Raw genomic sequence first — 12424 nt, forward strand, 5'->3', positions numbered from 1 at the left:
AATGTCAGCTTTCTCCCATCCCTTTTTTCTAATGAATTTGGGGAAGTTGGAAAATGGATGAGACCTTACTGGAAATAAGCCCGGACAGAGAAAACTATAGTTCATAAATAGTGAGATGTCACTGAGCTGCAAATACAGTAATTCTTTCTGACAGAATGCCATCTAACTCTCGCTCGGAGAGAAAAGACAAAGAACAGGCGTGGACTACGGTTCACTGTGGCTAATCAAGTAGATATATAATTAAAGCCCTGTCTACTCAGCAGCTATTCCTGGAGCACCAACAAACCCATCCCACCCACAGCCCACTCCCACTCCTGGCAGGGAGACAGAGAGAAGGGACAGAGAGGGGGGAAAAGCGAACAAACAGTTCAGCTGGAGCCTCAGAATCTGTTTTCTTACACAATTTCACCTTCACAACTAAATTCTTTCTACCTCTAAAAATCTTAATTTTGGCAATAATAGATATAACTCTGCCTTTTCCTTTTCAACCATTCTAAAAGAACTCTGCCAATGTGTAGGAGTCAACAACTTTATACTCATGAAGTGATTATTCTAGAGAGAGAGCTGCTGGTTAAAAAAAAAAAAATTCAACTGTATGGAAGAACCAGCCAAGACAAAACCACTATTTTGTTGCTGTTGTTTTTGTTTGGGGACCACACCTGGCAATGTTCAGGGGTTAGTCCTGGCTCTGCACTCAAGAGTCCTTCCTAGCAGTGCTCAGATAACATACAGAATGCCAGGGATTGAACCTATGTTGGGTTCATTTATGCAAGCACCTTACCCACTATCTCTCCAGCCCAATCCAAACCACTACTTTACATGGCCCTTTATTTTTAAAAACTCTCCAGTCACTCAAAAAAAAAAATAAAGACCATGAAAGAAAGAAAAGATGAAATAAATAACCATGATAAATAATTCTGGGGAAAGAAAGAAGAAATATAAATAAAATACAACATCCAGTTAAAGTCTCTTGGATATTAAAAAAAAAAAAGGATGCCTTAGCAAAACAAACAAGAGTCAGATAAAGGAGACAGGACACAGGGATGGAGCACATGCTCTGCAGCCAGAGAGTCCAATCTCTGCTGCCACACGATTCCATTAGCACCACAGGAGTGGCCCCAGGCACTGAGCCAGCAGTAGGCCCCTAACACTGCCAGGTGTGGCCCCAAAACAAAAGTGTTAGGTAAAATTTCTCTTTTACCCTTTTATGTATACTCACATATACTTTCACAAATTAGTACAATTTCTTTTTCTGTACGGTTTTACCCCTTCATCGGCTCCACTATTCATGATTAGACAAAATACCCAAAGGAAATTAAATAAACAATTTCCTATATATGCATCCTGCACTTTCCAAAGGAAAACAAAATACAGGGTGAAATACGCTGGGACCAAGAGTTCTACATCCACTCTCAGTATTCTGTTGAGAGAGTGACCCAAACAAATTTCAGTTAAGTACTGGAAATGACATGTGCATTTGAAAAGACAAGAATTAATCTATTACATTTCTAAGTGTTTAAGCACTCTCAATCTGGACATTTTCCACCATCATAATACGTAGGACTACGACATGATCCAGTCAATCCACTCCTGCTCTCTATCCCGAAAATGGAAAAAAAAATTCAGAAAGATACTTGTACATATATGTTCACTACAGTGCTGCTTACAATAGGCAAGATTTAGATATAACCCAAGTGCCCAACAGCAGATAAGTGGATAAAAGAAGCTGTGGTCTATACACACAAAAGAATACTATAGCACTACAGGAAAAGTTGAAGTCTTTTTGTTGTTGCTTTTAGCAAAGATGAAATTTTGCAGTTTCACTAAACATGGACAAACCTACTGGGTGCCACGGAAAAGAAAGAAGAAAGACAAATAGCAGATGGTCTCACTTATATGTAATAAATGAAGAAAATAAAGCAAAGAAATAGATAATGGCCAGTAACAACAAGTTTTGTTGGACTGGAGCGACAGCACAGCAGGTAGGGCATTTGCCTTGCACTTGGCTGACCCGGGTTCAATTCCTACATCCCTCTCAGAGAGCCGGCAAGCTACTGACAGTATGCCGCCTACACAGCAGAGCCTGGCAAGCTACCCATGGCATACTCAAAAAACAGTAATCTCATAATGGAGATGTTACTGGTGCCCACTCGAGCAAATCGATGAGCAACTGGATGACAGTGCTACAGTGCTACAACAACAAGCCTTCGACTTTGACAACAGAACTGAGTTTACCCAGTGGGGCATGGGGGGTGGGGAGGGGTGGGGAGGAGGGCTGTGACAGAATGGGAAGGAGAAAAGTGGCTCAAAAGGGACATCAAGGCAATGACAGAAAGATATCAGCAAAACTTTGGTGGCAGGTGTGATGCAGTAATATTGTATGACTAAAGCACTAATATTAATACGATAGTAAACCATGTAAAAATAAGTATAAACCTATAAAGATAAATTAAAATTCGCAGTTTGCCTTAAAAATAAATGAATGAAACAAGTGCTTAAATGATACCCCAAGTGCTTTAATGATATCCAGATGAACCTAATATCATTTTCTAAAGCATGCAAACAAAAACATTTATTTAAAGAACCAATACTTGGGAGTGGAGGTCAGAGTGATAGTGCTGTGATTAGGATGCTTGCCTTTTGCACGGCGAACCCAAGTTTGATCTTGGGCACTACATATGGTAACCTGAGCCCCGCCAGCAATGATTCCTGAGCACAGAGCCCTTAGCACCCCCAGGTGTGGCCCCAAAATTAAAAATAAATGATAAACAACAACAACCACAAGTACTTTATTTATCATTACAAGTATTTTAGTCTGTATCAAATGACACAGATAAACTTCATATATCTAGTGCCCCTCATAAATACAATACCTGAGTATCAAGCTATTATTTAGGTGCTAATTTTTTTGTTGTTGTTTTTGTTTTGGGGCCACACCCAGTGATACTCAGAGTTATCCTGGCTCTGTTCTGTGCTCAGTAATTATTCCTGTTGATGCAGAGGGGGTGGGGGACAGGGTATGGGGTGCCAGACATTGAACCCAAGTTAAATAACCCTACCTGCATGGAGTACTATCACTCCAGCCTCTAGATGCTAATCTTAATAAAACTATAAATCTAACAAAGTGAATTTCAGAGTTCCAGAGTCCCCTTTGTAGTTCCGCCCCAACAATGGTAAATGTTCCTCTTGTTTACATGGCAGTTCCCTGCCACGTTTATGAAAAGGACCCTGGAGATAACCTAGTCTAATGCATCATTTGAAAGAAAAGAAAACCCAGGCTTACACCGCGAGCATGATTTACCAAGGTCCCAAAGGAAATAAAAGCACAGTCAGGCCTTTGCTGCCCTGTGCAGTGAGCACTCATTCCCCTTTAGCAGCTGCTGCTTTCACAAAAATGCAAACGACCTGATGTTTACATATGTACTCATAGCGCCTAACCCCTCCTCTCCAGACCTTTTCCCTTTTGGTATAACAGTACAGATTTCAGTCACTAACAACCTTAGTTTTTATTTGGTGAGGGGGCTCCCAGGCAGCATCAAGGAGATCTGGGGCCCCCATCAGAGATTCTTGGCCAACTTGGAAATGTGCTGCACAGGCCTACCAGTGCTCTGGAGCTTGAAAACAACACCGACAGAGCTCAGGAGCCTCAAGGGCTGTCCTGGGAGTGACATCCAAAGGAACAAGGCTTGCTGAGGCTTGTACTCAGGCCAAACCGAACCGCTCTTCTATCTCCTGGCACCCACCTTTCTTTTTTATCGCATAACAAAGCAGAAAGGGATTTACTATAGATAATCTACTAACTGATGATACTTCTTCTTTCCATTTTATTTATAGTAATCTTTTAAAGGAGAAAATATCTAATGCCTCTAAATCAAAATATTAGAATGCTTAATGATTATATCTATAATTTAAATTCAGAAAAACAACATTTTGGCATAAAGAAATGTTGCAAAATTTATTCCAGCTCCTCAAAAGAAAACTCACAAAGCACTATAAATTCCATTTTAATACTCACCACAAAAGTGATCTGATTGTGTCGCAGATTAAGTTCAGTTAATGAATCCAGTCCATTAAGATTATCAACATGACTTAAAAGGTTCCTGGCAAGATTTAAAACTCTCAAATCCCCCAAATGATTGACATTTTCAATTTTGGTAATCTGTTTTTTTAAAAAAAGGAAAGTGAGATATAAGTACTCAAAAACCTATTGTCTCTACAAACAAATCATCATAACGTAAGAAATCCAAAGGCTTGATTAATTTTTGATTGATTTATTTATCATTTGCTCCTAACTCAGACAAATAGGCCTAAGTCTTTCTTTGAAATTTCAGTCAGGTAACTCTTCAAAAATACAACATAGGTGTAATTCCCAAAATATTTGCTAATCCAAGTTTCCTGGGTATTTTTTCCTCAAGAAAAAAATTAAAGGGTTTCACAATACCTGATTTCCATGAAGATCTAAGACATCTAAACTTTTTAAATTCTCCAGATTTGAGATTTTCTTTATTCTGAAAAAACAGAATAAGTAAAGTAGAATTAGAGACGTATTTACCTGTATTAGAAATCAAAACAACCAGGAGAAACCACCTCACACCACAGAAAATGGCACACATCCAAAAGAACAAAAGCAACCACTGTTGTAGAAGATGTGGGGATAAAGGGACCCTTCTACACTGCTGGTGAGAATGCCGACTGGTGCAGCCCCTTTGAAAAACAATATGGATGCTTCTCAAAAAAATAGAAATTGAGCTTCCATTTGATCCAGCAATACCACTTCTGGGAATATATCCTGGAGAAACAAAAAAGTATAGCCGAAATGACATCTGCACTTATATGTTCATCGTGACACTGTCTACAATAGTCAGAATCTGGAAAAAAACCCGAGTGCCTGAGAACAGATGACTGGTTAAAGAAACTTTGGTACATCTATACAATGGAATACTATGCAGCTGTTAAAAAGGATGAGGTCATGAACTTTGCATATAAGTGGATCAACATGGAAAGTATCTTGCTAAGTGAAATGAGCCAGAAAGAGAGGGACAGACGGGGCCGGAGTGATAGCACAGCGGGGAGGGCGTTTGCCTTGCACGTGGCTGACCCGGGTTCGATCCCCGGCATCCCATATGGTCCCCCAAGCACCGCCAGGAGTAATTCCTGAGTGCAAAGCCAGGAGTAACCCCTGAGCATCGCTGGGTGTGACCCCAAAAGAAAAATAAATAAATAAATAAAATCTCTGTTATTATAAAAAAAAAGAGAGAGGGACAGACATAGAAAGATTGCACTCATCTGTGGAATATAAAACAACAGAGTAGAAGACTAATACCAAGAATAGTAGTATATAATACCAGGAGGTTGGCTCCATAGCTTAGAAGCTGGCCTCACATGCTGGGGGAAAGTCATCCCAGATAGAGAAGGGAGCACCAAGTAATATGTGATTGGAAATCCTGCGCGGGAAGGGAGATGTGTGCTGAAAGTAGACTAGAGACTGAACAGAATGACCACTCAATACCCTTATTTGGAACCACAACACCCAAAAGGAAAGAGAGATATCAAATTGGAATACCCCGTCACAGAGGCGGGGTGGGGTGGGGGGGATGGGATTGGGGGGGTGGGAGAGATACTGGGTTCATTGGTGGTGGAGAATGGACACTGGTGGAGGGATGGGCTCTCAAGTATTGCATGAGGAAAAAACAAGCACAAAAATGTGTGAATCTGTAACTGTACCCTCACTGTGACTCACTAATTAAAAAACAAATAAATTTAAATAACAAAAAAAGAAATCAAAACATGCTAAAGCGTAATTCTTTTCTATTTATTCTATTTAGTTATATAGCTCTAAAGATTATATATACATATATATATATACCACCATATAGAAATAAATAAGCCTATTTTTTTCAAATTATGTGTGTGGTGTGGTGTGTGTGTGCATTTCCTAGTGATTCCATTGTAATGTTCCAAGGGGCCAAGAACAGGGAGTTGTCCGAGAAGGGTAAGGACACATTTGCAGGCTGGAGGCCCAGGGCCAATTCCCAAGGCCCACACGGCAGCACTGGGTGTTCCCAAAACAAAGCAAAAGAATAAAAAAGTTGTACTTCCACTGGGGTAGTCACTGGGGGCAATATCCCAAAGACAATGTAAAATCCTCATCATTAGAGGAAAAAAATCTACTTCGTGTTTTTTATTGAGATTTTGGGGTGAGAAGGTATTGGAGGGGACTAGGGGCCACATCTGGCATTGCTCAGGAACTACTCTCAGTGATGCTGGCTCACCAGGCAGTGCCAGGGATCAAACACAAGGCTCCTGCACGCAAAGCATGCAATCCAACCTTGCTGTCTGCTCTCTGGCGCAAGACACTTTATTCTTAGGACTCTGGGACAAGGCACTTATTCAAGGCAGTCTCCTTTACCTCAGAATATAATCTAAATGCTTCATGTCAATCCTCAAGGCTCTAGACCATCTAGCTGCTGACTCTTCCTCCAGCCTAATTGCCAATGACTCAGCCTCCTCAGTCTGGCCCACACACCTGGCTTCCCAGCTATCTCTAACAAAATTCACTTCTGCTCAGGGTGTTTAACCTTTCTCTTCTATCTGCCTTGATGTTCTTCAGAACTTCACGCGGTCCACATAACAGACCTTCAGGAGTCCTGTCTTCACATTGCCCGGGTCTAGGCTGAACTCTGTTAGAGCAGCCTTTCGCAATCCAAACAGCTCTCCCTGATTACCCCCATTACTCTCTTCTCTTGCAAACTGACTTCATAACATTTATGCTTGTCTCAGTTTTTTTTATATGTCTGTGCTTGGTGATCTCCTGTCTGAAACCAAAATATGAACTTCATGAGGACAGAAACTTTGACGTGTTCTAAACTATATTCCTAGCAGCATTTACAGAGTGCCTGATACCAAGTCAACTACTACGAAGTATCTGTTTAATGAATGAGTGACCAAACTAAAGAAGTGAGTTTTATTTACAAGGGTATTCAAAGTGGCATTATTTATTGATGAGACCAAGTGACACCACCTAAATGTTTTCTATTGGGTCTTCTCCATTTGTGAATATTTATTTGGAATTTTTGATTTCCCACCTTGTGAAACTAAAACGAAGCACACAGCACTTTGTCTCAATGATGCTCCCTCATAGTCCATAATGCTTAGGTCTTACCCATTCATTCCTATTTTTGAGGGTTACACCTATCTTCCCTTTACTGACTAATGATAGTAGGAGAAAGTAGGATATTTAGGGGGAGAGACAATTTTTATTAAAAAATGGCTTTCTTCTAGTTTAGCTTTAATTTTTGTGGGGGAGTGGATTCACTTCCAACTAGACAAGTGTTTCCCAAAGCTGACGACACTGATCCCTGGAGGCAAGGGCCAGTGCAGCTGAGGGGGGGGGAGGAATATCTGTTTGTTCACTTAACAAACAGATTAAATCTAATCTTGAATTAGATTTCCAGGAGGATTTTCAGGAGGACACTGAGGGTGGGGGGTGGGAGGTTGGTTTTTGGTTTTCTTTAAAGGAGCAGCAGGCCAAGTAAGTTTGGAAACTTCTGAACTAGGCTCAACAATAATGTTAAACTTGGGGCTAGAGAGACAGTATAGGAGCAAGGTGCTTGTCATGCATGCAATCAGCCCTCATTCTATTCTCTAGCAATGCACTACAGGTGTGGCCCCAAACCACACCCCCACAAAATTAAAGCTAAACTAAAAGAAAGTCACTTCCTTTTTTATTGTCTCTCCCCCTAAATATACTACTATCTTCTACTTTCATTATTCAGTAAAGGAAACAGTGTAATTCATTAAAGTAAAGGCATTCACTAAAGGCAAGCAAAGATTAAAATAAAGTTAATGTAACCAACCTTTGTGATCACCTATCACTATTTATACTGTAATTGTTTATGTCCACAAAATAAACATGTCCACCTTCCTATGTTTCCAGAGCTTGAATCAACCTTAAAATTTTATATTTTTTATTCTCCACCCCCCATACCCCATAAGAACCATATATTTTATATATGCTTATAAGAAATAAGAGAAGCAAAACCCTTTATTTTTATTTTATCATCATTTGCAATAAACAAAACTTTATAGTCGGGGCCCGTGCTCAGCTCCGGCTGGCCGGGTTTTCGGCCCCGGCGCCCATGCCCCTGCAGAGCCGGTGGATGTGGAACAAGCGGGAACCAGAGACAGCTTTAGGAATTGGGGTTCCAGCAAGTGCTTGCACCCATGTATGGAGACTGTGAACTAACTTTGGCTACTGCTGTTCCAGGAAGAGAAATGATTCATTTTCAAACTTAAATCTTCGCGGACTTAATTATTATAATACAGAAATTGTAAACCGCGCGGCCGCTACTGCGGCCGCGCGACATTTTATCTCTTCATTCTCATCAATGGAAAACTTATTTTCAAATATTTCCCTATTAATAGAGCTGTATTCTTAGGGGATAAATTCCAACAAAAATAGTGAGTCTGTTTTGAAACTCTAACAACAATAGTGAGTTATGTGTTGAAATCTGGAATGTAATCAAGGTAAAGAGAAAAGGAAGTGAAATTATCACTCACCTACAGAGTGGGTTGGGGGGTGAGGGGTGGGATGTAATCTGTTTTTTTTCTTTTGTTTGTTTGTTTGTCTGTTTTGTTTTTGCTTTTGTTTTTGTTTTTATTGGTAGTGGAATATGGGCACTGGTGAAGGGATGGGTGTTTGAACATTGTGTAACTGAGATATAAGCCTGAGAACTTTGTAACTTTCCACTTGGTGATTCAATAAAATAAATTTAAAAAAAAAAACTTTATATGTGCTGATCACTTACAAACATATTCTTTTAAAATTATATCAGAACATCATCAACAAGCTTCCCAAGGATCACCTAATGAACTACTACTGACTAGGGTTCAAAACCTCTAAGGTTATCATTCTGCCAATACCAATTGGCAGAAAGCTTATACTAATATATAATAATGAATCATGGAAGGAATTTATTTATGTCTAATAGAAAACATAACCTTCTGCTTTGTAGGATATTAGCCTGTTTAATAACCTAAGAATCTTATTCCAGCAATCCTTATTTTCATTGACAATATGTCGCTTTCTCTTATCTTATAGGGTATTTGCCTTGCACGCGGCCAACCCGGGTTCAATTCCTCCATCCCTCTCCGAGAGCCTGGCAAGCTACTGAGAGTATCCCGCCCGCACGGCAAAGCCTGGCAAGCTACCTGTGGCGTATTTGATTTGCCAAAAACAGTAACAACTCATCCCATTCAGGTATCCGGCCCTTGTCAGGGCTCCTTCCTGGAACCTCGATTCTAACTAAACCCCAGGGCAGCCAGTTTTCAACCTTGATCTGCAGGGGATGGGAATTGAGGCACACCGCATGCATCCGAAGCTGCAATGTTCCCGGCTCCCTCTGCTCATCCCATTCAGGTATCCGGCCCTTGTCAGGGCTCCTTCCCGGAGCAGCGGCCGCTAATGCAGCTGCGAGTTATTCTCCACACCTCCCATACCCCATAAGAACCATAAGTTACCCTCATAGTTGGAACTTTCACTACGTTGGCTTAACCACCAGAAACACACTAGCCAATAACTCATTAAGCCCACTTCAGTTAATACTGCATCATAAGCAGAATGGTAGCAGTGAGCGTGAAGGGCTAAACCACATAGGTCACTATGGTAAAGCAACGCAGACCCCCACCAAGCTTACTTATTGAAGAGGGAAGCCCAGAAGACCCTAATAGCAATGAAGTGCTAGACAATCTCTCTGACAAGGAATTTAGAAGGGAGCTACTGAGGATGCTTATGGAGCTAAAAGAAACAATGTAAATCAATGCCAATAAAATACAAGAGGATTTGAAGGTAGAAATGTGGAAAATACAAACAAAACTACAAACAGAATTGTCAGACCTGAAAAATCTGGTAGCCGAATTAAAAAATTCAGTGGAAGGATGCTGAGGCTCGAAGTGAGCTTGAAGATGAAATCCAGAGACTCTCTAGAAAACAGCAGAAAATGAAAAAGAAACTCACAATCCAGGAACAGATGGCAAGAGAAGACTGTGATGAAGACAAGAGGAGTAACATAAGAATTATTGGAGTCCCAGAAGAACAGGAAGAAAACCCTGATGAAGAAGAAACTGTCAAAGACATCATTGCTATGATGTTCCCAGAGCTGAAGAAAATATGCGACCACATGCAGGAGGCTCAAAGTGTACCAGCTAGAAGAAATCCAAATAAAAATATCCCAACATACATCCTGATCAAAATGACCAAAACCTTAGATAGAGACAAAATCCTGAAAGCAGCAAGATCAAAGAAAGAAACTGCCTATAAAGGAGCATCCTTAAGATTCACAGCCAACTTGTCTGATGAAACCCTCACGGCCCAAAAACAGTGGTGGGATATAGTGAAACAACTCAATGAAATAAATGCCTCACCTAAAATACTTTACCCAGCTATACTCTCATTCATAATAGAAGGAACAACACGCAGTTTCACAGATAAACAACAGCTCAGGAACTTCATAGACTCAAAACTATGGTTACAAGAACAACTGAATGAGCTACTTTATGACAAGACAGGATCCTCAAATACACCAAATTTCAGCAGAAAAATGGGACAAAACCCCCATAACAATAATCTCTCTCAACATCAATAGGCTAAACACACCAATTAAAAGACACAGAGCGGCAGGATGGATTAGAAAATTGAACCCAACATTCTGCTGCCTGCAAGAAACACATCTCAACAGTCAGAGCAAACACAGGCTCAAAGTCAAAGGCTGGAAAACAATCATATAGGCAAACAACTCCCATAAAAAAAAGCTGGGGTAGCCATCCTAGTATCAGACCACATTGATTTCAAACGGAAGAAGGTCAGAGAGACAGTGAAGGTCATTTCTTATTGATAAAGAGATCTGTACAACAGGAAGAACTTACAATATTAAATATATATGCACCTAATGAGGGACTAGCAAAGTACTTAGAACAATTACTCTTAGACTCAAAGAAAGACATCGACAGCAACACAATACATCGACAGCAATACTAGTGGGAGGTTTCAACCCCGCTTTATCACCTCTTGATAGATCAACCAGACTCAAGCTTAGCAAGAACATACTTCATCTGAGGGAAGAAATGGAAGAAAGGGACTTAGTAGATATATACAGAAGTCTTCATCCTCAAAAAGCCGAATACACATTCTCAAGTGTGCATGGAACATTCTCCAAGAGAGACCACATGCTGAGCCACAAAACATGCCTCCATAAAATTAAGAAGATAGAGATCATATCAACCATCTTCTCAAACCACAATGCGCTGAAATTAGAAGTAAATCACACACACACACACACACACACACACACACACAAAACTAAATCAAACACCTGGAAATGAAACAGCTCACTATTGAATGAGTGGCTTAGAAAGGAAATCAAAGAGGAAATCAAAAGATTCCTGGAAATAAACGAAAATGAGGACATGAGTTGCCAAAACTTATGGGACACAGGAAAAGCTGTGTTAAAAGGAAAGTTTATAGCTCTACAAGCATTCCTCGGGAAGGAGGAATGAGCCCACATAAGTAAGCTAACCTCACAGCTTAAGAGCTTTGAGAATAACCAACAAAAGGAGCCCAATACAAACATGAGGAAGGAAATAATAAAACTCAGAGCAGAAATTAACAAGATGAAAACTCAAAAAACCCGAAAGATCAATGAAACCAAGAGCTGGTTCTTTGAGAAAATAAACAAGATCGATAAACTTCCAGCAAGACCTACAAAAAAAGGGAGAGAGAAAACCCTAATAAACCAAATCAGAAATGAAAAGTGGGACATTACAACAGAAACTATAGAAATTCAAAGGATCCTCAGAGATTACTTTGAGAATCTTTATGCCAAGAAACACAAAAACCTCAAGGAAATGGATAAATTCCTAGATTCCTATAGCCTCCCAAGGCTGAACCAAGAAGACCTGGAATACCTGAACAGACCTATCACCATCAAGGAAATTGAAACGGTAATAAAAAGTCTCCCCAAGCACAAAAGCCCTGGCCCAGATGGATTCACTAGTGAATTCTTCCAAATCTTTAGAAAGGACTTACTCCCAATCCTCTTTAAGCTTTTCCAGGAAACTGAAGTATCAAAAACACTTCCAAACGGTTTATTTGAAGCAAATATCACCCTGACACCAAAAGCAGACAGAGATACCACAAAGAAAGAGAATTACAGATATCCCTAATGAACACAGATGCAAAGATCCTCAATAAAATATTAGCAAATAGAATCCAACGACTCATCAAAAAGATCATACACCATGACCAAGTAGGATTCATCCCAGAGATGCAAGGATGGTTTAACATTTGCAAGTCAATCAACATAATTCATCATATCAATAAAAGAAATAATGAAAACCATATGATCACATCAATAGATGCAGAGAAAGC

The 12424-nt window shown here is 40.1% G+C and overlaps 1 protein-coding gene across 5 annotated transcripts in view; it reads right to left on the minus strand.

Annotated features, from left to right (window-relative positions):
- LRRC49 (leucine rich repeat containing 49) overlaps positions 1–12424 on the minus strand; it is a 135198-nt gene that overhangs the window by 102904 nt on the left and 19870 nt on the right. For all 5 annotated transcript variants that reach the window (XM_004611716.2, XM_004611717.2, XM_055131493.1 and 2 more), the window contains 2 exons: positions 4442–4508; positions 4016–4159 (listed from right to left, as the gene is read on the minus strand). In XM_004611716.2, the coding sequence (XP_004611773.1) occupies positions 4016–4159; positions 4442–4508 (211 nt within the window). The remainder of the gene's footprint in view (positions 1–4015; positions 4160–4441; positions 4509–12424) is intronic.

This window comes from Sorex araneus, chromosome 3 (assembly GCF_027595985.1).
Source record: "Sorex araneus isolate mSorAra2 chromosome 3, mSorAra2.pri, whole genome shotgun sequence".
Classification (NCBI taxonomy): domain Eukaryota; kingdom Metazoa; phylum Chordata; class Mammalia; order Eulipotyphla; family Soricidae; genus Sorex; species Sorex araneus.